Here is a 26,939-nt window from a genome sequence, read left to right on the forward strand (position 1 = left end):
GATGGTTGAAGGATGGTTGAAGGATGGTGGATGGGTTGCTATTTATTGGCATCACTTACACGAAGGAACAGTTTTTGCATTTAACACCTGACGTGTTTACTCTCATCACATGGGGAACTGCAAATTTAATGTTCAAATAATATATATAAATTAATTAATTCATTTATTTATTCTTGTTCAATTTTAAGAAAATTTAACATCAATAATTATATTAGTATTTTTAGAAATGGATTGTAACCACGGACCAACTCACCACGAATTTGAGACATATTGAGTTTAAAAAAAATGTTATTTTTATGTCGACTAGCTTTTAACCTGGCTCATCGGATTGAATCCGTGATGAGTCGTGTTGACTCACCAACCCACCTAATTTAATTTAATTCTTTATTATTTTGTATTTTAATATTATTAGTTAGTATTTTTTTTATTATATTGTAGATGGTGGGTGATAAAGAAGAAGATGTCCCAAGAGTAGTGCCGTCAAAATGGGTTGAAACCCGTGAGCCAACCCGGCTCACTACGGGTTTGAGCCGGGTTAGGTTGGAAAAAAATGTGAAAATTTTGATGCGAACCAATTTTGACCCAGCTCGCTAAGAATCCGACTCACCCGGGTTGAACCCGTGGTGAGCCGGGTTGGCTCACAAACCCACCTATTTTTTTATTGAAATCAAATTAATTATTCAAATCCTATTTCTTTTTTATTGAAATCAAATTAATTATTCAAAACACAACTTTTACTTCACAGTAGAGCTTTTTCGTGCTGCATTGTGCTATTGTCTTCCATTCTTCTATATATTTTTGTTAACGGCTATATGTAGTTTCTTGGTCAAATGGTTGTGTATGTCTCATTAAACTAAATTGGCAAAATTTTATGCTTGATAGCTTAGAATATATAACAATAGAATTCTTTTGTTTCATTTTTTTTATATCAATTGGTCCAATTATTACTGTTTCAATTTGATCGATCAAAGTAACATGTTATAAGAATCTCAGAAAAGAGGGTGAAAAAAAGTTGAGTGAACCAATGAGCCAACCTGTTTAACCCATCAACCCGTGATGGGTCGGGTCGAGTTCAAATTTTTTCGGCTCGCTAATAAATGAACTGGGTTGGGTTGGCTCACTAAGTGGCCAACCCGTGGTAGGTCGGGTTGGGTCGAGCCGGGTTACCCGTTTTGACAACTCTATTCAAAAGAGAAAAATATTATAGATTTATCTATTCAAGACTCTAATATTATAAATGGACAAGTGATATAAAAAATATCAATATTAAAAACTTATTTGTTCGCTTTTTATACATGTTTTTGGATTATGCTTGGATTGTATGATATTTCTTTTTTATTTTGAGTTGTCTTTTAATATGACGGTTATTTAGATTTGAATTAAAAAATTGTAATATTTTTATTTTAAAAAATTTATAATTAAATGAGTCATTGATCCAATCCGTGGTGGGTCGAACCGAGTTCAAATTTTTTCAAATTATTAATAAGTGAGCTGAGTAGGGTTGACTCCCTAAGTGACTAACACGTGGTGACCGGGTCCGAGTCAAGGCAGGTTACTCGTTTTGACAACTCTAAATTATATTGATATATATTTATGATTAATTTATAATTTAACGATTAAGCAAAAGGTTTAGTAGCAATTTAATCTATTTTTGTTTAAATCTTTGATTTTTCATAATATTTATATTTGTTTTTTATTTGTTAAAGCTTATTTTTGTAAAATTAAATTCGATATGATTTTTTTTAAATTAACGTTAATATTATTTGAAAAGTGCGAGGATTAAAATCTAATCTTTACATGTTAAGGTTTGGATTATTTTAGAACTCTTCTATTTTTTATGTGATACTATGATTCAAATTTTAATTTGTAATACGTTCAAAATAGAATATTATCTAAAATATGACACGTAAAAAATCTTTAAAATATTAACGTTAGTTTAATGAAAATAATCACATTTAGTTATTTTAAATCCTTTTAAAAATACCTAATTGAGTAAAAAAATATAAAAGCTACAACAAATAAAAAATTTAAATACTAAAACTAAATTACTAATTAAGTCATCGAATTAATAAAGTTTATTTTATACTTAAATTTTGTTCACAATTTCTGACTTGATTTATGATAATATAAAGATAATAATATATTTTCTAACATATGTCAATATACTTTCAATTATTTTCTATTTTTGCATTATTTGATATAATTGTTTCTTGATTTTATATTTTTTTTTCTGTCAAAATGGGTTCTAACTCGCGAGTCAACCTAGTCCAGCAAGTGTTTGAACTGTGTTGGGTTTGAAAAAATGTAATTTTTTTATGCGGATTAGTTTTCAACCCAGCTCACTTACAATCCGGCTCATCCGAGTTGAACCCATGGTGAGCCGGATTGGCTCACTAACCCACCTAATTTAATTTAATTATTAATTATTTTGTGTTTCAATATGATTAGTTAACATTTTTTTATTATATTGTAGATTAGATAAAAAAAAATGTTTCAAGAAAGAAAAATATTATAGATTTATCTATTCAAGACTCTAATATTATAGATGGACAAGTGATACAAAAACTATTAATATTAAAAACTTATTTTATCGCCTTTTGTGCCTGTTTTTGGATTACGCTTGGATTGTATGTTATACTTTTTTTAATTGTCTTGGAGTTAGAGTGAAATTTATTTAGATTTGAATTAAAAAAATATATAATTTTTTTTATTTAAAAAAAACTTATAATTAAGTGAGTTAGTGAGTGAACCCGTTTAACCCACCAACCCATCTGAAAAGTGAGCCGGGTTGGGTTGACTCACTAAGTGACCAACTCGTCCGAGCCGGATTACCTGTTTTAACTGCTCTAGTTTTTTTATAAATATTAAGATGCTAATCACCTTGGATATATTTATTAAAAAAAATTAAAAAGATATTAAAAATACAATAAAATTATAAAAAATGAAAATATTTAATTAGAATTAATTATTCCTTTAATTCTTAATCAATATCATGAATATACTAAACATTTGGCATGTTATAAAGTATGTATTAGAACAATATTTTAAAAAGTCATTTGTTACCACAACTCAATTTTTGTACATCTTTTAAGAGAACTCAATTTTTATAAGTAACCAAATGTGATTGTTAGTTGAATTCACTCAATAGATAAATAACTATACATAAATAAGTTTGAAGTTTTCATTTATTGGCCTCACCAAACTTTGGTATGGATGAAAAGAGATGAATAAACTAATTTATTTAGAGGTATTTTTGTATAATATTTTAAGTATGGGTAGGTTTGTTAATGGAGTTAAATTAGATAACTTTTTTGTTTTATTAAATAATTTAATGATTCTGACTTTTTTCATTTACAATTTAAATGTCATTTCTCTCTTAAATTTCAATTTTTATATATAATTTGTAAGATCCATGAAAAATATTTACCTTAATTGTAACAATTTTAGTACTAGTAGTAATAAATTTCTTTGTGAATGGAAAATATAATTAATAAATTAAATATAGAAATTTTGGTAGCTTAAATGGTAGAAAATTGTGGTGATTTCAAGAAAAAGAGTTCAAGCTCTTTTCTACCTTTTTGTTTAAAAAAAATAAAAAAAAATAAAAAAAAATAAAAAAAAATAAAAAAAATTAAAAAAAATTAAAATATTGATAAGTGATGATTAAAATATTAATATAATAAGATAATATTAAAATAATAAATAATATTAAAAAATTGTTAAATAGTAAAATTTTTGGACTATAAATAGCCATGAGAGGGGAGGTTATTCTGCACTAAGAGATGAAGAATCAAGTGAGAACTTGAGAAATAGAGAAGAAAGAGTTAGGAAGAATTTTTTAGTTGCAAGAAGAGTAGAAGTTCTGAAGGGTTTTCGGGGAAACAAATTCTGAGCAAGAGATTAAGTCTGGAATAGAGGTAGGGGAGCTAACCTTTCTAAGCTTTTATATTATGATTTAGTATTGTTTTATTACTATTCATGCCTTGAAATTATGTGTGAATACTTTTAATGAAAAACATATGTGCTTAATATATATCTATCTATATTGAATTTCTGTGTTAATATTATATGTTGTTGTTTTGAATCTGTAAATAAGAAATTTGTTAAAACTAGTTGAGGAACACTTTGGCTAAGGAAAGACTTGGTACTTAAGTTGTCTATTGTGACGCACCTCTCTTCCCTGGAAGTCTACTCGACAAGTTTTTAACTTAAATCTTGTTGAACAGATTATGTACTGTTAAATTATTGTGCAATATATCTTGTTGGAATGAAAGTTTCTGATGAATTCATGTTATTGTGGTAGATATGGAATTATGAATTATAATTGTGATGGTAGGATAGAGGAATCTTAAAAACCGGAGTTGGTACATCCCTGATCATAGAGCAGCCCTGACAAATCCAGTAAGTTGTGACTAGTCATATGTACTGGCGTTTATGGTGAGTTTGATTCGACAAATATTTGATTCTTCTCCGGTGACCATTTATGGTGATATTTTAGTATTGTTAATTTTTTTTGTGATATATTCATTTTGTATGATTTCTGTGATGTTTGTAATTTATTATATTGGATTTGAATTTATTCATCTGAACATGATATGAGTATTATGGGGAGATTTCGTAATGGTATAATATGAGTTGAGGAATATGAGCATGGTATAAGTCACGTGGAGATTCCTGTAATGATATGGTATTTGTGTATATGTTGATGTTGAGGGTCCTGTTGTTGGAAGTTATCCTGATACTCTAATAATCATCCAGTCTCAAGTAGAGAAGGATGAGTTATGTAGTGAGAGGGGCAGGAGGTCCTGGTCTATGTGCCGGTTTTGGACATAGTGTTGAGGACTAACCTTGTGGATGGTGTGGAGTATTTTGGAAGTGTATTTGTAAGAAGAAGTAGAAGTCATCACAAGTGCATAACCTCCCGTGACCGCTCATCAACGTATCACCCGAATGAGTGTCTATTGGGTATTGTGGAATGAGTGTCTATTGAGTATTGTGAGATGAGTGTTTATGGGGTATTATGGGATGAGTGTTTATTAGAAATTGTGGTATGATGAGATGAGTATCTATGGTGCGATTGTTGTATGATGGTATGAGGGTGTCTGACATAATTATTATATGATGTTTGTTGAGTGTATCAAAGTAATTTTGTATGTTTTATAAATGATTTGTTGCATGTTAGCTCACCCTACTTGTTTGTGTTTGTGTATGTGCGATGATCGTATAATTCGTTATACGGGAGCAGATGAAGGAATGTCGTCTGATTCAGTGTCAATGAAGAGAGAGATAGAAGAATAAAGTAGAAGAATTCGAGTTATATTTATGAATTTATAGTTGAAATATGATACAATATATCAATTATGAATTATCAAGTTTGAAATTATGGGGTGTTACATAATTCATTTCAATATTAAATAGTTTGAGTTGGTATCTGATTTTAGTGTTACAGTTATTGTCCTTTTGAGAATATAAGATATAAAGCAATCACTAATATTAATTATTTATATTACATAATTAACAGTAATATAATTCTCTAAATATAAATTATTAACAATAAACATAATCGACTTGATAAGTACATTTATATTCTATTAATTTAAGTAAATAATAATTTTTTTTAATTATACATATAGAGAGAATAATGTATAGTTTTTTGGAAAAAAGTTATATATTTTAAAATAAAACTATGTATGCATATAATTGGATCGAATTAATCATGATCAAACTTTTTTTTAAATCTAACTCATCCCTATATCAATGTATATTAGTGAGTTAAATATGTTAATGAAAAATTGAAATTTGTTCAAATTCTAAATTTTAGTATATTTTGTTTTTAAACTTAAAAAATTAAATATTAATTTTTTGAGTATTTTTAGATTTGTAAAAAGATATTTTAGATTAATATTTGAGTTATAATTTTTCAAAATATATAAATAACTTAAATGTTATTTTGAAAAGCCTTTAATATGTAAAAGAAAATTAACAGAATTAAATTAAAAAAATTATATTTATTTATTTTTAAAATCTTAAAACTAAATTACATCGTACTTTAAATATATACATTTAAATCCAAGTTTATTTCCTCTTGTAATAATCTAGATAGACCTAACATAATAATTAGTTGTGACTTTTTCTTATGTTTGTCCGTATACATTGCATATGCTAAAGGAACATAAATTTAATTCATGGAAATAGGTTCTATCTAGTGCAAGAGTGATGCTTTCTTCATGCTATCACGTCTTTGAAAAACTATGATGATCATTCAATTTTTTAGGGATTGGTGGTTTTCAGTACTTTATTGGAGTTTTTTTTTCTTTCCAGTACACAATAATCAACCATTTGCTTAACGGTGGAGGTTAACAATTAAACCTGATAAAAATATAATAATTAGAAATAAAAGGGTACTGAGATTTTGGTGTTTTTTTTTATAATTGGTGTTATTGTATTTACATTTTGTTAGAACATAATTAATATGTTATTTTTTTTATTTTTTTTAATAAAGTGTAACACATTTTTTATATGTTTGTTGGATTATGTGACGTGTTAGCTTATTAGAAGAGATATGGCCTAGGATTGAATATTTATGAGTTCAATTTATAGGAAGAAAACTTAAAGGAAAATCTTCGTCTTATTTGTACTTTTGTCTATAGGAAAATTTCTTTTTTTATCTTTATTAATTGGTGCAGAAATTAAATAAGGATGTGAAAAAGTAAAGACTGCATGTTAAAATATTAGAACATAAAATAATGATCAGGATGTTAACATGAAAGTGAAGAAAAACAAATTATGATAGATTTGAATTTGAAAAGCAGTTGGCATATTTGATAGAAAATATGATTAGGTGGGTTTCAAGGTTAGAAACGAATCTTTAAATCAAGAGAGGGTTCCACTTTAGAAACCCTAACATTAATTTATATATTTGATCACTAAGACTAACACAATAAAAATAAGTATGTATATAATTTAATATAATTATAATTATAAAAGAAATTGTATATATTTAATAAATTGTTCTTTGTTACTTCAAATTTTTTAACTTATTAATAAGTGAATCAAGTTAAAATATTTAGCTATTTACCTTTTTAATGAAATAATCATATTTTTTATAAGAAATTTATCTTGTATTTTATTTTTTCAATCTTGTTTTGATAATCATTATTACAGTAAAAAAAAAAATCTTTCTATCAAGTAAAATGTATTTCTTATTCTTACTAATTATTGAGATAATTCAAAGATGGTTGATAAGTTCTTCAAATTTAGATGATTAAGAGCATCAACAACAACAAAAAAATACTAAAATTAAAATTTTAAACTATTTTTTTCTTAAATATGACATGGACAACTTAGTAACAAAATTTCCTCGTTTGCTCAATTGTATTTTGAATATGCAACACAAAGAAGGTAACCTCATCTAAGATATTGTCTGTTTTGGAACCCAAAACTTTGTCATGATTTTATCTTTAAAAGACACATTAGTGGATTAAAGGAGGAAGGGGTATTTAAACGACCATTGACATCGACTCTTAAGAAATGTGAGACTATTGAGTGTACCAAAACAAGACATGTTGTTGAGGACTAAGGGAATGAGGGTTCATCTTTGGAACCACTTTTTCATTTTCTTAGGGAACGAGGATTCATATTTGAAACATCGCTTTTTCCTACATATGAAACCAATGCTGGTGAAACCGGTGTTGAGAAAGATGAGGAAGGGACCCGCCGTCGTGTAGGATGCTGAGTGCGAACAATCGTTTCAGGATGTCAAGACAATCTTGATGAATCCACCAGTGATGAACCGCCCGACGCCAGGGGAAGATTTGCAGATCTTTTTGGGTGTCTCAGAGTCGGCGATCAGCGTAGTGCTGATGCAAGAGCAACCCGAGCCTAGGCTCGTGTACTTCATCAGGCGGACCCTCCAAGAGGCCGAGACACGATATCAGCAGGTAGAGAAAGTGGTCCTAGCCTTGCTGAACGCATCCAGGAGACTCCGGTTATATTTCCAGAGTCACTAGGTCGTCTTCCGGACAGACTTTCCTATTTCCAAAATCTTGAGAAAACCCGACTTGGCAGGACGAAAGGTGGGATGGGCGGTCGAATTTTCTGAGTTCGGCCTGCGTTACGAGCCGAGAGGATCAATTAAGGGCCAACACTTGGCCGATTCTGTAGCTGAGTTGCCCTTAGCGGTCAATGATGAATGGAACCTATACGTCGACGGCGCGTCATGGCGGTCTGTGAGTGGGGCTAGTATAGTGCTAGAAGGCCCGAACGGATTCTTGCTAGAGCATTCGTTGGTCTTCGCCTCCAACAACCAGGCGGAGTACGAAGCTCTGGTGGCCGGCTTGGAGCTAGCAAGGGATATGGGAGCACGGAAGGTTGTGTGCCGGACCGATTCCCAGCTTGTTGTGGGACAGATGAATGGGAAGTTCCAGGTGAAGGAGGAACAACTCCTCCGATATTTCCATAGATCAATTGCCATAACAAAATTCTTTGATCAGGTCAGCATCCAGCACATCCCTCGCGAGGATAACACGCGGGCGGACATGTTATCAAAATTAAGCTCGGGGAAAGAAAAAGGGCAGTTGACGACGATCATACACCACTTATTGTTGCAACCGTCGGTCAAATGCCTGGCGGTGTCAAAGGGTGAAGTCGGGGATTGGCAAGCGCAGATTCGAGCATTAATGGCCCAACAAAATACCGACCAATCGATTAAGTCGGCGGACGCCAAGATGATTGTCCGCTACCTTATGGTAGGGGACGACCTGTATCGGAGAGGGTTCTCCACCCCTCTCCTTAAGTGTCTCGGGAAGGAAGAAGCGCAGTATGTCATGAACGAGCTCCATAATGGAATCTGCATATTCCACACCGATCGTCGAGCTCTAAAGACTCGGGTACTATGGGTCGAATACTACTGGCCAACCATGGAGGAGGACACTAAGGTCTTCGCTCAGAAATGCCTTAGCTGTCAGGCCCACGCCAACAACACGCACACACCATCGTACACCTTGCACAACATGACGTCACCCTGGCCGTTCGCGCAATGGGGGATGGACATAGTCGGCCCGTTCCCAACAGGCTGGGCGCATAAGAAGTTCATCCTTGTGGCGATCGACTACTTCACCAAATGGGTGGAGGCTGAACCCTTGGCTGAATCCTTAAATAGCGATTAAAGCCATTGGGCTAGAATTGGGCCGTGATTAACTTTTCACTAATCCCAAGCCCAAGGCGAAAACTATAAATACAGCTCAAAGGTAAGTGGTAGATAGGTTGCATTTACTGCACATTTATTATTGTTCTATTGAATTGTCGAACGGTTCGTATACTGACTTTGGCATCAAAGGATCTTTGACAGGTTTCCTCCCGGACGGAAGAGTAAGACAAAGGAGCTTGGAGCGAGACCGGACGACAAAAAAGCAAATTGTGAAGGAGTTTGGTGACTTAGCCCCATAACCAAAACAATGTTATTTTCTTTTATCGAGTTTTGACACCATTTAAACAAGTTCTATGTAACTAGGTTAAAAAAAAAAAGAAACTCCTCTACTATAACTTGATTAAAAGCTATGCCTTTTTTTAAGAAATTTTTTTATAAACAAATTTTTGACCAATTCTTTTTTCTTTAAAATAACTCATAATAGTTGAACCAAAAATATCTGGAGTTGCATTGAACTAAGTGAGCACGTTTACATGATACCTATTATTGTTTTTAAGGAAAGGGTACAAATATAAATAAAAAATGTTTTTTTAACAACTTTTTACAACTTTTTTACAACCGTTAATGTAATAACTTGTGATTGATCCGTTTCAAATATACGAACCAAAAAAATAGTGATATATAATCTATTGTCAAAAAATTGTTAAAAAAAGTTGTTAATATATCATTATTCTGAATAGAAAATATTTTTTAACAACTTTTTAATAATATGAATAGTTTGTTTGATGTAATGTTTTTCCCTACATCATGACTATTAAGATCTTCTGTTGGAACTTGAACCTAAGCAAATAAGAACTAACACCATTGTACTTTATGACCACACGTTATTATGTTCTATTGCATACTCCACAATAGTTAGTTGAGGTTGAGCTACCTTAGCCAAAAATTATTATTGCATTAATTGTAGTTACTGTGCCAAGAATTCACACGCAAACAATTTCGGAGAAGCACAACGGTAATATGAGGTTTTGGAAAAAACACAACAAAAAATGTTACTAAGCAAAATTATTTATACATTTACTATGTATCATCTCATCGATCACTTTTCGTTCATATTAATATTAATATAGGACTCGATATTATGAACATGTGTGGTTTCGTCACAATAAATATGAATAGATTAATTTTATTCAAAAGTTTTATATTAAAAAATAACAAATTTTTTCACTTACAATTTTTTATTTATTTTCTAGATAAATCATATCTCACGTCTTCTTTATTCATATTTATAAATCTTCTCACTCTCGTCTTTTTATTTACACTTATCCCTTTTATCTACGTTCATCTTTTTCATCCCCAGTTATTCTTTTATTCAAGCACATCTCCTTCATCAACATTTTTTTCCTCATCTCTCCTTTGTTCTCACATCTCCTTCATTCATACTTTTTTTTTCATTCATCTTCTTCGTCTACATTCATCTTCTTCATCCATTTGTAATTCTTTTTTTCATTTATATTTATTGAACATGAAGGTGTTATATGAATTTTTTTCCCTAATTTTGGATTCCTTTTTATAATGGATTAAATATGTTTTTCGTCCCTTAAGTATCACATGATTTTGGGTTTAGTCCTTACTCGAAACTTTGATGATTTTTAGTCCTCGTAGTTTTGAAACTATTAGTATTAGTCCTTAAAAATGGACGACGTTAAGTTTTAGTAGATGTGGCAAATGGCGATGCCAGGTTTGATGCCAGCTGCGCTCTGCACTCTGTGCCACATTGCTTTTCTTTTTATCTGGCCAATAAGAATTTGACACGTGTCAGCTCCCTTCCACCCCAAATTAGGGTTTGCCAGATTGGGGAAACTTGCCCCTGCACCTCCGCCATGGTAGAACGAATCCAGTATCAAACGAAAACCTGCAAATTTAATGGAATCCCGAATTGTAATTGTTGTTTAGGGGGTGGACAGGTAGACATTATTATAATGTAATGGTCTGTTAGTAGTAGGTGGAGTTGGTGTTGGTGCTGGTGCGCGAAGATACATTGATTCTTCCGGGAGGTTTCGAGGTACCTGATTAAGTTAGGAGGTGAATAAGGAAAGGAAGTCAGTTAATGATGGATGAGATAAATGTGGAGTGGAATGGGAAGAATCGGACCGTGGCAGGAGATGGCGATCTGAGATTTGTAGTAGACTTAGCAGAGTTCTTGGAGAGAGATAGAGGCGGGGGAGCAATGTGGTGAAAACCTAGATCTTTGTCGTCGTCGTCGTCTTCGTCGTCGTCGGCAGTCTGAGAAGCCATGACCTGAGCGAGGCGCTGAGCAGCGGCTTTGGCAGCAACATTCTGAGTCCTTTTGACGGTTGAAATTCCAGTTGTAGTGAGGGTGAGGGAGGAAGAACGAGAATGGCCACGTGATCAGTGTCAGATTCTTATTGGCCAGCAACGTGGCAGAGAGTGCAGAGCGCAGCTGGCATCAAACCTGGCATCGCCGTTTGCCACATCTACTAAAACTTAACGCCGTCCATTTTTAAGGACTAATACTAATAGTTTCAAAACTACGAGGACTAAAAACCATCAAAGTTTCAAGTAGGGACTAAAACCAAAATCGTGTGATACTTAAGGGACGAAAAACATATTTAACCCTTTTATAATTGATAATCATGGCAAGGATAAGGTTATACATCACGTGCAACCTTATTTTTGTATCTTTATTTATTTATTTTTAAATTTTAATAAATGAGGAATTGTGGAATTTCGTATGTATACATATGATACACTAATCTTTAAAATAATATATCAAAATTATTCTTTAAACCATTTTATTCCTTGTCTTATGTTTTGCTTTGATTAGTCCATTACTAATCAAAGAACATAACTGTCATATACTTTCTCTTCAACTATCTAACATATCTAGAAGTGTAAAAGTTGAACACACATTATTGGACTCATGAACCAATCAAAGTATGACCATTTACTTGTGATTCATGCCCAATTTTTAACTTGTGCTAGAGTAATACTTCCACTACATATACTTTTGACATTGTTCCTATATGGTTCAAAATATTCCAAACTATTATGAAGCATACGTCGCCACACTCTATTATTCATTCCTAGATATCCAAATTGGCATAGGTGTATTCCCATGATATACATATATAATCCTCACCTAGGAATCACAAATTTTTCATATAAGTATTGCCACCCTACAACTAAAAAACAAGTGACTCACATTTTAATCTTCGATTCTACACATGTTGTATATTTTACTCCCTACCTTTATACCCTTATCCCACTCAATTACAATTACTTCCTTAACAATTAAATTTCTACAGAACTTTAGAAATCTTTTCTTTAATGTCCATTGTCAATCCACTTATCCTCACCAAATTTTTATTTCCTATTTCCATTCTATGTTACTAATCAAATCAACTTTCCTTTTGATCACCTCCACAAATTCTCCTCATATTATCACAACCTCTTGTAGAAAATGAAAGAGGTGAAATCATCAACAAATATAATTGTCTTCTAACAAAAAAAAATCAGAAACTATAAAAATTTAATAATATTGTTTTGAATTTATATCTATTTTTACCATGACAGACCTAGTTGGTACTCTCACATTTGATCAAATTCAATATATGGGTGACGCAATTTAATGAAATAGACGTGGAACATATTTGGTTGAATCTATGCCAGTACTGTTTTCTTTTTATTTGTACTTAGGTAAAACAAACTTTTGAGTGTGTTCAATGTGTTTGGTTATTAGTAGTTGGATGTCAATGATTGAAAACCGTTTTTTTTTCATGCTCACTTTTGTGTAGGATTGCAATAAATTATTTCCTATAATTTCAACCTAGCTAGTTAATTAGCATTGATTTTTCGTATGCTTGGTACAATGATTAGTGACATATTTGAGCAATTTTTATTTTTTTTAAGTTTGGATTCAAACACTTAAATAAGTTCTATGTAACTAGTTCTAAGGATTAAAGAAAAAAGAAGAGAGACTCCTCTACTATAATTAAAAGCTATGTTCTTTTAAGGAATTTTTTTATAAACAAGTGTTTGGCCAATTTTTTTCTTAAAAAAAAAACTAAGAATAATTGAACCAAAATTCTCTAATTTGTATTGAATTAGGTAAGCACATTTACATTTTATTACTGATTTTTTAGGAAGGAATGCAAATTTGAGTAGTTTGTTCCTAATCATTTATAAAGAAATAAATGGAAAGAGTATGTGGTACCACTTACCCTTATCCACTACATATGAGAAGAAACATACCTAACATTGTTGTCAACTTTTTTTCTTGCACTAAATAAATAAGATTTTGGCTTAATATTGATTTTCATATTTATAGTAATTTTTTTGAATATTTTATTTAATATGATCCTAAATTAATTAAAAGAAGTTAATATAATTCTTTCGTTAAATTAAAAACATTAACATTATTATAAGCATTGTTTGATACTTATGATTACGAACACAAAATATTATTTCATATTGTTTGATATTTACTCATTTAGATTCTTTCTTAATATTATATTTTTAATTAAACACACAAAATACTGTTTCATCTTGTATAATAGTTATTTATTTAGATGTTTAATATTAAATACTGATAGTGTTGCTTCTCTAGAGTTACTTTTATGCAAATAATGGTCACAATTACAAAAATTTAAACTTATTAATTAAAACTTAGTTTAATTTGTTGTTATGCATTATAATTGTTATTCTACCAACATTTTATAATTATTTTAATTTTAATTTTATCACAACTTTAATATGCACTTTAAATTAACTTTTTACATCATGTTAATTATTTATAAAATTACATATACAAATGAGTAATAATTCTCAACTCTCATTATATTGAATCATGAGAGACCGAGAAAAACAAGAGAAATATAAGGAAATCTGATCCCATTACCATGAGAAACAAAATTAAGAAACATAATCTTTCAAAAGACAATATTTATATATAGTTTCTATTATACAACAGAAACTGTAATAATATATATTATTTCAATAGTTTTACATCAATTAAAAATGGAGATAATTGTCAGATCCCTTAAAAACCCACTAAAAACCTCAAGTAGTGGAAGCCATGTGTCAATGAGAGAGTGAGCGTTTCAGTTAATGGAAAATAGGTGGCTGCAGGAGAGTGGCCATTCGGTTTTGGGTGACGATAGTATTTAATGCCAAATTTCAAATGTTGTGTCACTTCTCTGCATGCTTTCCTTCTTCTCCAAACTGCTGAAACCATTTTCTCCTCCTTCTCTCTAAAATCTCCATCTTCTCTCTAAGAAAATCTCACATTTTCTTCTTCCGATCACCTCTCAGGCACCGTTTGAACACTCCCGGCACAAGAGCTTTCGTTTAAACCGATCGATTTGTGGTTCTAAGCCGATGAGTTTCTTTCTCTTTAGCACGTTCGTTTATTCTCACATGCAAACCTCTATGTCTGGTCGCCTGAGTGAATAATATTATTCTGAGTGTTTTTGGTTTTCTGTTTGGTTCAGTATTCCTAAAACATGACTGTCAAACGTAAAATCTTGGGTAGTAGTGAGCTCTACTCTGCATCGTTAAGCGTTCGGTTACGGTTAGAGGTAAGGGAAGCTTGTATAATTTGATTAAGATTCTTGTTTTGAACGTTTGTATGTTTGCATGATACGTTGTTTGATTATTTGATGAGTATAAAATGTGCATGTACTGCTTGTTTGGATGTGCGGATGGATGATTGATACATGGTGTGAACTGAGTTGAGATAAGTTTTGATCTTCAAACTGTAGTATTCTGAGAAAAGGTGATAGTATGGTCGAGCGTCATTAGTGAGCGTTCGACTCTTCATGGAAGTGTAGGGTCTTAACTAAATCCTCATGCTTTAGGGATATTGTCTGAGAGTCACTCTGTAATACTTTGCAGAATTATGTAAACTATAACCGAGAGTCAATATTAACCGTTCAGTTTTCCTTTGAGCGTCCGTTTAAACTAAATTCTTCTTCTGGAGAGAATTTTGTTCCTGACGATCGTTTTATAATATTAGATATATGTAAATGAGCGTTCGGCCTAAGTGTAGTTCTCTTTTAGGTTTCCTAAACAGTTTAGTTAATGTATTCTATACTACTTAAAGTTGTACATGTTATCGTTATTTTTCATTAAAAATAAGTGTGGCGCAATTATATATATATATATTCATTCATTTTATGTAAGTTTAGTAGTGCTCGGTCTTGGACCAAGCATTCGATTTCAGTAGCGCTCGTTCTTTATAAGTGCTTGGTCTTGGACCAGCGCTCGTTCAATAGTGTTCGGTTTCTACAAGGCTCGGTCTTAAACCTAACGTTCGGTCTCATTTCAGTAATTTATTATTACCGTTTTTAAAATAAGAGTCTTCGGCCAAACTCAATAATGTTCGCTTCTTCATAGTATCTCATTAGTTATTAGTATTTGGTGTCAAACCGTTTTGGTCTTTAAAAGGTGTTCGGCCTAGAGTCTTAGTACTCGGCCAAGGGTCCGTGGCGTCCGGTTTGAGCTCTTAGGGGTATATTTATTGAAGTGGATAAATTCGTAAATAGCGCTCAATCATGTTAGTTCTAAGAAGTGTTATTCCAGTCGTACTTGTGCTATGATGAGAAAGTGTGATCTTATTTCAGCTGAATATATTGATGATACAGTATGAGAGAATTTGAAATGTGATGTGAATGAAATAGTTTGGTTATGAACGAGTATTCCAGGGAGGAATATCTCAAAAAGTGGTTATTGATTGGTAAAGTATGAATGTGGGCAAAGCTTAGCAGGCGTTTATCCTGATATTCCATGATTACTCATTCTCACGTAGAGAGGAGTAAGTCATGTGTGGGAATGGCAGGAGGTCCTAGTCCATAAGGTTAACTTGGGCGGAACGAATTAACCTCGGGTGGCAACTGTTGAGGGTATCCCAGTTACTACATCACCCGAGTGCACAAACGTTGTAGCTACACAGGATTCATACAGTCCGGACAGTCAGAGTCAAGTGGTCGGTCTTTGTATGCTTTTACGCATGAATGATGATTTGGGTGTTGTTGATTTATTTATGAACGTTGTATGTTGTTATTGAATTAATTAAATTACATAAGCTTATCCTGTTTATCATTATTGTCTGTGTTGTGCGTTCGGTTGTTGTCCTGTTGCAATGATCATCCGTGTGGATGTGAGCAGAAGGAGAAGAGCTGCTAGAAGAAACATTGGAAGAGGCAAAAATGAAGGTCGAACCTTAAGAACGTTCGATCTGTTGTTGGCTTTATCTTTTGTAAGACCGTTCGGTAATAGTTTATTTTTTAAACCGTTCGGTCTAGTGCTAGCTAGCGTACGATTTTAAATTCCCTGCTATTATGTAAGGTCGTTCGGCCATAATAGTATCTCGTTATGTGTAGAACTGATCTGTAGTCTTATTAATATGTGATTATTCTCGTATATGGTTTTATACTGTATTTTTTGGGATGTTACAATCATAATCAATTTAAATGTCTTTTTTTTTTTCAATTTCCAAAATATCTTTTCAAAATAAAACCGTAACAAAATTTTAACTTTCAAAAAGGACCATATTTGAGATACATAATTGATATGATAATATTACACAAAAGACTTAGAATAAGAACACATATAAAACACATATATGATATTATTAATACATTAATTGCATCCAACACCATATATAAGCTAGTTAATTAATTGAGTGATACATATGTATACACTCACAAAGTGAGTAACTGAGAATTTTATATTATGGCAATTGATTAAGAGTTGAAGAAAATGAATTAATCTTGAATGGCCTAAAGCCATGTCGAAGACTTGCTTGCCATATTTTCTCAACGCTAAACGTGAAATTTCCACATTCGTGAACGTTCCAACCTTCTAGGGCATGCACTATTCCGGCCACGCGCCACGCGCTCATCACTCTCCTCGGCAGCCAATTCTGTTGTACATGCAAATTCGTTATTGTGAAATTCATTTTGGCAACAAAACTTGCACAAAATCATGATAGAAAAATATTCAAATGACAAACTTCTTATGATAAGAAATAAAAATGATAAAAACTCAACCTCACAAAATTGGCTTGTAAAACGATGTTTGTATCTCATTTATATATTATAATTTTGTCTTATTTTTAGTCGATGTAAGACTTCCAACACACCTTACATATTATAATTCGACACCTTTACATGTACAAGAAAAACGATAATAATAGACTTTCTTATAATACACATTTAATATATACCTTTATTTCATTTTGTTTAGAAGTTATAAATATAGTGATAAAATTGGAAGAAAGATACAAAGTGTAAATTCAATTCTCTATCACATGATAATCATAAGATTGGTTTAATGGCTTAGAAAAAAGTAACATAAAAATTGTGGGTTTAATTTTCTAATATTAAGAAACAAATTTTAAATTTAAGTCAATCTCACAAAACTAACAGTATGGAAGAAGAAGTTTGCACTAATTTTATATTATAAATTGATCTTATTTCTACTTGATACGAGACTTTCAACATAAAATAACAGAATACTAATCAGTGACATTTGACGATAAAAATAGAAAATTAACCCAATAACTCATTTATAGTTTTTTTGAAATTTTTTCTTTCTCTCAAACGAAAATTGCATCTTGTTATAATTACCTCACAGGAATCGACATTGACCAACGAAGGTGGAGCTATCATGGCTGGTGTGCTGTGATAGTAGCAGTCTTTACGAAGTTTCTTTGGAGGGAATTGGGAAACAGGAATGAACAATGATTCTTTTGTTGCTTTCTTTTGTTCTGCTTCGTTACATTGGTCTCCCACAAGCCAAATCTGCATATACAAATCAAAACCCATCATTTCAATAATATCATATTCTTCATTTTCTTTTTCATTGAAATTATCAAGTTGAAAGAAAAACATCGTTAGAGGGATTTACCTTTGCATTGTAGGATCCTGGGAAAACCAAGTTCTTTTTGCACTCCTTGGAGAGTCTTAATTCAAGATCATCATATTCATCTTTGTACATTGTTGTAACCTGAAAATTATGATTCCAAATTAAATTATGCAAGGAGACTTCTATAGCAAAATTTTATTTCAATATATTAAATATCTTAATTTATGATTTTTTTTAATATATTAATTAATTCGTGAAATTATGTCTACACTTTGTCTAATAGCCCTTTGTTTTTGTTGAATTCTGTATACAACATTTATTAAAATCATTTTCAATCTAAAATCTTATAATATGTTTGCAAGCTTTTCTTTTTATGTATTGTTCATCTTATTTATTCTCATTAAACTTAACTCCAAATTCTTCACTTTAATAAAAAAAAGTTATATATTACATGAATATCTTTAAATTGAGTAAAATTTAAAACCCAACTTAAAAATATAAACAAAAGCATTATTTAAATTTACGGACAAAACATGTAGAATTAATTTATATAAATAAAAATTTATTGAAATAAGACTCTAATAACAGCTTGATCTATGTATGCTTTCTGCTAGATTTTGAAACTTATCTATTTAAGAGTTTAAGCAAATAAAATTTTAAGATAATGCATAATAATTTTATGGGTTTAGCACAATGGTGTCAGATTTTAAATAATAAAATAAAATATTACAAAAATAGTCCCCATTAAAATTAGGGTTTTTTTTTGTCATCTTTTTTTAACCTATTTGTGTACAGGCCTAATAACAAAAATTGACTTAATTAGCAAGTTTTAATTACTTATAATCAAAATATTTTCAGTGAAGAAAATCATGGCTAATTATAATTATTGCACATTTAAAATAAAACTAAACATACCTTTGTACCCTTTTCACATAAAGCAGTAGCAATGGCATATGAAACCTTATTAGGTTTTCCACAAAGAAGAACTTCACTTGCTTCGTTAGGAATGCTATTAAGAACAATTGCCACAACTAAGCTACTTCCATCCACAATCTTTATCTTAAGCTCAGGAAACCTTTTGATGTAAAGTTCACCATATTTATTCAGTGAATCTCCCTGAAAAACCATTCAAAATAATAATAATTTATTTAACCATAATATTATGAACATAGAAAAATTAAATCATGTTATTTTTAAATGAACATACACAAAGCTAAATAAATATATTAATGCATCTAATAAGTTCATTTTTGTTACACACAAGGGAAGAACGTAACATCTCCAACAATTTTGGATTGTGTCATTAAGAAGCTAAATTTTCTTACTATTGCTTACTGTACCCCATAATTACTAAATGCACTCCCACAATACTAGGAAAAATAATACCCCTGTAAGAGTGTTCTAAAAATCTCATTACGAAAGAGATTATATGCATTATGAAAAGTTTATTCTATAAATCCCCGTTCCATAATGTATTTCGTACGTTTTGGAAATACTAATCCAAAAATTTTGTTTTGAAAATTTCATTAAATTTTTCGAAACGTAATTTGGAAGTCACTTTTTAAGGAGAGTAAAATGGTTATTCTGAAAAGTTGAGGGTGTGAAAGAAATGGTGTTGGTGCAGAAAGTAGAAGCCTAAATTTCTTCATTATTTTTCGAAAGTGAACCCTTAGGTGAGTCCAAATGCGACACCTTGGCCCATAAAATGTTTTGAATAAAAATTCAAAATGGTTTTTAATATTTTTAAACACGTAGGGGTCTGATTTTGATTCCTAAACTCAATGGATTATCAAAATTACCTTTATTTATTAAATATTAAGAACTTAATGGAATAAAAAGAAATATAAGAAACAAAGTAAATCGTAAAATATTAAAGTACTAAATAAAGTTTAAAAAAAAAATTACTTGCCTGATTTGAAAGACCTAGACTTAGAACCTTTGCATTGCTTGACTCTGCTTGAAGTATTGCATCTTCTATGAGTTTGTTAAGAGTTTCACTTTGCCATTTGAAAAGGTACTGCGAAGAGTGTGAATATTATTTATAGGAAAAAATTTTCAAAAATTGGAAGAAAAACATACATTAATGTAAGTCGAAACTTACTTGAACATGGAATCTAGGAATAACCCATGATTGCAAATTGAGCATTTTGAAAGCATTCCTCTCGATGACGAAGGTTTTGGCATAAAACCAAGTGACAAGAACAGACGAAAGAGTGAAAGGCCACATCAAATAAAGGTACCATGTTGAAGATTGTGGTTTTGAGGCTAAGGATGCAAATCCCAACCTCAGATGAAAAATGGATTCTGGTGTCGTGAGATGTGTCAGATGAACAACATCAGGTGAAATTTCTTGTCTCTTCAATGATGTTTCATATGTGCTGTCTGTGCTCTTGTCCATCGTACCATAGATGTAATCATAAATTGGCATGAACAGTGAGTAATTTGTCCTAAACTGGGTATGATGCAGTGAGTGGAACCTGTCAAAAACAAAATTTACTTCAATAATAGTAATTAGTCATTTTTAGGATTAATTTACAATCCATAGTAATTAGTTAGAATCTTGTTATGTTAATATTATAGATTCATTTAGATTCTAATTCAATAATAAAAATTATTTTAGGGTTAACAATTTTTAGTTTACAAGGTTGAATTTAACTTAATTAATAAAATTATTACAAAAATATCTTTAAATTTAGTTGCTAATTATTTTTATGAAGTAATACTTGATTTCATATTTATCTTCACAATTTATAATATTAAAAAGAAATATATGAAATTTTTGAAGTGATTAATTTATTTTGATGACTGACTTAGATCATTATAAAAATAACAACACAATATAATAAGATCTTAACCACAACAATTATTTATTTAAGTAGATATCATTGTGTATACTATATGAAGAAACTTATTTTTAAAGATTTGTGGAAATAATATAAAGGTGAGTTTAAGTTTTATAGTTAATTAACTAAATGACAAAATTAAATATTATATATATATAAAAAAAAGAATTCATAAACCTAAGTTTTTAAAGTTTTAAGTAAAAAATATGTAAATTTTATGAATATGAATTAGACTAAAACAACTTTTGTATAATCTCTCCTAATCAATAAAGAAAAAAAAAGCATCCATCTTCACCTATTATCACCATTTTCAAACAAAAAAACTCAGCAACTATGAATACTCAATAAGAATAATTAATATTGTTTTGAAGTGACATAAATTTCTACGTTGTTTCAATCATAGTTGATCAACTACAAGTGGCTTCACTACAAAGGTGACACATTAATGAATTAATTAACCGAAATTTAATATAATTCAATCATATGAATAGGAAACTAACATATGAACAAACGATAATGAATGTGTTAAATTAGCAGAACTAATTTAATGCAATCCTTGTACGTAATACATAAGTAAACCTATGAACTAATAACCACTTTTTAAACATTGAAACCAACCAAGTGAGACACGTAGAACAAATCAAACTCAGTGATTCAATGTTATTATATTTGAATAATGTTTTTTGGTTCGAAATTAGGTAAAACAAACGTTTGACTATGTTCCACGTGTATCATCAGTTGTTAAATGTCAGTGTTTGTAAATAGTAGAATTAAGAGGATTGCATATTGCATTAAATAATTTCCTCTAATTTCAACCTAGTTAGAATTGATTTTTCATATGCTTAGTACAATGATTAAATGCAATACCGAGTAGTTGTTCGTTATGTGTCACCCATGTACTGAAGCCACATGCTGTGGAATGTTAGTTAGTTATACATTACTTGGATCACTATATCATGCATATAGCTTTAATTATGAACAACATAAAAAATAATAATGCTTTGACTTTTCAACAAAGATAAAAAAATATCTATGTTAAGAGAGAGTGTAGGGTTACATCAATAAACAGTTTTTTAAATAACAAGATGATATATATAATTTATTTTCTAATTTTTATTTGTAAGTGAAGATAAAAAACTTAAAACTCAAATTCTGCCTTTGTTATTAATTATGAATTGGAAAGTGTTACTATGTGTGGAGGAGTTGAATTTATATTTTAATGTTTGTTAATTACTTTATATAAAATATTTGAGTTGTAATATCATGTTTGTTTTACTAATATATTTTTTATTATTGATAGAAAAACTGTCTTTTGATTATTTGATTTGGAAGTTTAAATTTCCAGTACATATAATTAATGGCAGTTGAGGATGCCTTTGCTTCCTAATGTTTTATATATATTTAAATTAATATATAATTTTAAATATTTTTTATTTTAAAATATTTAATATATTTGGTATTTCAAAAATAATTATATATTTGTATAAAAATTGTGACACTCTCCAAATATTTGTTAAAGTTCATCCTAACAAATATACTAATGTTGGGAGTGGATATATTGAAATTTGTTGAATAAATAATAATAATAATAATAATAATAATAATAATAATAATATCTAGTGATTTTATTAATTGTAATAAAGAGAATCATATAATGGTTGTATGTAAATATTGTTTGTGGGAATAATCAATGATACGTAGTATGAGTGAAAATTATTGTTGTAATAAGTGTAATGAGTGTTACTATAATAGTCATATAATGGCACAAAAACTAGTGATGATATATTCATATACTTCAAAGATAATTATTGAAGTATCCATACATCAAAATTTTAATAATAATAATGGAGACATCATATTATAACAATTTTGGTAGTGTTGGTTATCAAAATGCAATGTAAAAGGTGAAATGTAACTTTTAATCAATCTCTTATTGTTTCATTCTCTTCCTTTAGAGATAATTTTTTGAAAGAAATGAGATTATCTATCTTATGAACTTAGTAACAATACATAGAAAAGGACATAATAACCTATCTTATATTATCTTTCTTACATTGATAACCAAACTTAAAATATAACATATATATATATATATATATATATATATATATATATATATATATATATATATATATATATCATGTAATAACCTTTCCTATTTTCATTATATCTATATAACAAAATTTTACCTTACAATAATTTCATGACAAATACGTATTATTTTCAAATCATTGAACTTTTTTTTAAATTAAATAAAAAAATTCCTTTAATTCTTTCATGGATGTTTTTTTTTCCACGGCACCATTATTGATGCAAACATGAAAGCAACACTCACCAACATTTGTCACTTCTATTGAGCTGTCGAGCTTTGTAATGAAAAATGTGAATGAAGGATACGGTTCAAATAATAAATTTTGAAAATAATTATTTTAATAATATACTCCAGAATTTTTTTAATACGTGCAATAAGGTTATTTCAAAGAAACTTATAATTAAGTAAAATAATCCTTTGATATTCTGTTAGATGCACGTAGATTAGGTAAAGTTTAAGAAAAAGTAAAACCACAATTCATTAATAAACATAAAAGTTAAAAACCATGTTTTAAAAAATTAACCGTAAAAAATTAAAGGTAATATATAGTTAAAATATATAATGTTATAAGATGACAAAGAGAGTTCCACTATTCACACATTGTATTAATGTTAGTACTGTCTCTTCCTTGCAGTTAGAACTTCTATATGCTGGAAAATGAAATTGAATGCACTATTTCTAATTAAATATATTAACTTTTTCTTTATCATATACACATAAAAAATCTGCACTGTATTACATTTGTATAATTTTAATCGTTCTTTACGATCTATTAATTGTAGTAGTTTAGAGTCTAAGGTTTCAAAAATGGTCAATTTAGATTCATAATTAATGACAATAATATTTTATAGGCATAATGATATTAGAATCAAAAGACGAAAAATGACATAATTATAATAAATATTATAATTAAAATGAATGATAAAAATAAAAGAGGTAGAAAAACTTACGATGGAGTGTAGATGAGATACTTTAGGAAGGGAAATGTTGAGAAAATGGAGGTTGGAATGCACTCAAAATTGCAGTGACCCAAATTGTTCATGAAATCAATGTATGCAAGATAGCCAGCATAGGATGCTATGGAAGCTGTTCTTGTGACCACTGTTGAATAGAGTGGAATGGCAAATAACAAAAAGTATGCTATGTGTTCTGCAAATGGATGGATCACAGCTGCCAAATTCATCAACAACTCCATTAATTAATCAAGTGCAAATCTTTTTAATACTTTGAGATCTCATCTATATATATCTCTCACTAATTACACTCACATGCACTCTTTCTTTTGAATAATTATGTGGTCCTTCTCTCACAAAAAATTAAAAATTGTTTCTTTGACAATAGTGGCTTGGAAAAGGACATTATTACTCACCCATTATCATTCATTTATATTTTTTTATGTTAATTTCTACTATAAAAAGAAAAATAATAAAATTTACTTAACAATAAACATGTTATAGAATGATTAAACTTGTGTATTGGAAACCTACTTCTGTTATAAATGCAAAAAAATATAAATTTTTGTCTGTTATTAAATAAAAAGATTAAATTTATTTCAGAAATTTTTGTTTTATGTGATTACTTAAAAAGCTTATAAATAACAAATGTAAAAAGTTATTTGTATTAATGATAACTTTATTAAAAAGGAAAAACAGTGATTCAATACATGAATTAATTACCCATTTAAATTATAAAAAAAGCAGTGGATATTTTCTTGTACTTAACAAGTAAATGATTGATTTTTCAAGTAAAATTTTTCGTTTTTTATATGCATAAAAAAATGGAAAAATTACTAAAAGAAGAAAATGAAAAACCTACAAGTAATGGGTTCTGTGACAATGGAAGAATGGTGATGAGAATGGTATCTGGAATAGAGAAAATGATGATGAAGTGCTCTGTGCAGCCAATAATACAGAAACTCCACTGGTCCTGCATGTAAAAGAGCAGTGATAACCACACCATCCAATCTCCACAAGGGCATCTGAGAAGCTTCTGGAATTAACATATAACCTACGTAGAACAATATCCCATTGAACAAGATCTGGTCATCCCTGCAAATATTTCACATTTTTAACGTTAAATTAACCAATCTAGGAACTGTTTATATATAAAGTTTGGTAATACATATTATCTTCAATTCTCATTATTAAACCTTCTTTAAGCTTTTAAACTATGAACATAATATAGTTTCGGTATATCTAATAGTTTTACATAAAACTGATATAAACATAATATGGATATATTTAATAGTTTCAAATAGTTTGAGAACTAATTATTTAAAAACTAACATCAATATAGTCTCGATATATTTAATAGTTTCACATCGTTTAAGAACTAACATCAACGTAGTCTCGATATATTTAATAGTTTCCACCGTTTAAGAACTAACATCAACGTAGTCTCGATATATTTAATAGTTTCCACCGTTTAAGAACTAACATCAATATAGTCTCGTGTATTTAATAGTCTCACATCATTTAAAAACTAACATCAACATAGTCTCGAAACTAATATCAACATAGTCTTGGATATTTAATAGTCTCACATCGTTTAAGAACTAACCAGTTGCTTTCTCGATCAACTTGTTCGAATTCAATGGCCTTGTCAACGATTCTGGATTTGCCTTTGGCCGTTCTGTGGCGGGAAAGTGTGATCCAAATTTGGTCATGCAGCATCCTGACCAACATGTAGGGGAAGATGAGGAAGTAAGCAAGGTTTTTCTTCTTTGGATCATTCACTATGAAGGAGTAAGTGCTGTGCACGATCCATGGTGTCAAAATCACCCACTGTCATCACCATCAATATTATATTGTTAATTCACCATAAAAACAATTCAAATGTCTATTTTACTTTATTTATAATATATATTAAATTTAATATAAAGATCCATCAATATATATAAAAAATATATATAAAAGTTTGAAAATTTAGTCTATAATAATGGAAGCTTTGGAAGCCTCTAAACCATATGCAACATTCAAGGATAAAATGGTATGAACAAGAGAAGATGAAACAAGAGTTGATGTTTAGCTTATAGAAATAAGATTATGAGAAAATAATGAAAAAATAAGTATGAAACCTTGAAACTGCCGAGAGGCTTCCATGGCCAATTGGTGAGAATGCCAGGTTTTGAAGCCATGTTTGGAATAGCTTAGGGTAAGAAAAGGAAGGAGAACTAAAAATTTGTGTGTATGATGTTCTTGGAAAGTGTTCATATTTATAGTGGCTGAAAAGGGAAAATGAGTGAGCTATATTGATGGCTTTGATGGCGAATGTGTAGGGTAGATATATAGACTAAAAAGTTTAGATAATTTTTGCTTTCAGAAGAGAATAATAAATGTCTCTAACTTTAGTTTTTCATATATTTTAGCTGTATTTATGTTGTAAATTGTTTCTAATTTCATCCAAATTTTAATTGTTATTTGAGTCTCTGATGTGATGTATTTGGATGACTGTGAATAACAATTGAAAAAGATGTTTGAAACTCAGAATATTAGAATACTAAGAAAAGTATTTAAACAATTGAAGACTAAAATTAAACAAGATTTTATATATCAAATGTATGTAACCAACAATTTATGTTTATTTTTCATGCTTTTTTTATCGAAAAAAATAAATCAATTCTTAAATAAACAATGTGACACAACTACAAGGAAAACTGAAATATTAAAATTGCTTAATTATATATAATACATGAACTAATAGAAGTGTAATTAAAGTACTTCTAATGTTTTAAGAATTATTTATTTTGTTCTTCGAAATAAGAATTAGGGTTTACTTGACACTATTAGAGCTTTTCATATTTATTCTATTTGTTTTTTATAAATTGAAGAGAAAAATCACAAGAAATTCACTTATTTTTTTGTTTTTTACAATCTTTCCAAAATATTTTTAGAAAAATCTCATCCAAAATATGTATGTAAAGTTATAATGTGATATTCTATAATATATTTATTAAAATCTCTCATTA

The 26,939-nt window shown here is 29.8% G+C and overlaps 2 protein-coding genes across 2 annotated transcripts; one reads left to right on the forward strand and one right to left on the reverse strand.

The window, feature by feature from the left end:
• Positions 1 to 7,334: 7,334 nt before the first annotated feature.
• Positions 7,335 to 9,167, forward strand: LOC124823012 (uncharacterized). The gene is made up of 2 exons (XM_088095254.1): positions 7,335 to 7,401; positions 8,068 to 9,167. Exons 1-2 carry the CDS (start codon positions 7,335 to 7,337, stop codon positions 9,165 to 9,167), a joined length of 1,167 nt encoding a protein of 388 aa, XP_087951380.1.
• Positions 9,168 to 16,769: 7,602 nt separating this feature from the next.
• LOC124844551 (very-long-chain aldehyde decarbonylase CER1-like) lies at positions 16,770 to 26,161 on the reverse strand. The gene is made up of 10 exons (XM_088095562.1): positions 26,049 to 26,161; positions 25,532 to 25,755; positions 24,788 to 25,020; positions 23,923 to 24,142; positions 20,139 to 20,514; positions 19,947 to 20,054; positions 18,953 to 19,153; positions 18,080 to 18,178; positions 17,800 to 17,973; positions 16,770 to 17,093 (listed from the first exon to the last, which is right to left on the reverse strand). The coding sequence occupies exons 1-10, from the start codon at positions 26,106 to 26,108 to the stop codon at positions 16,902 to 16,904; spliced, it is 1,887 nt and encodes a 628-aa protein (XP_087951688.1). The 5' UTR covers positions 26,109 to 26,161; the 3' UTR covers positions 16,770 to 16,901.
• Between the last annotated feature and the right edge of the window lie 778 nt (positions 26,162 to 26,939).

This window comes from Vigna umbellata, chromosome 7 (assembly GCF_029865625.1).
Source record: "Vigna umbellata cultivar VRB3 chromosome 7, Vumbellata_1.0, whole genome shotgun sequence".
Classification (NCBI taxonomy): Eukaryota; Viridiplantae; Streptophyta; class Magnoliopsida; order Fabales; family Fabaceae; genus Vigna; species Vigna umbellata.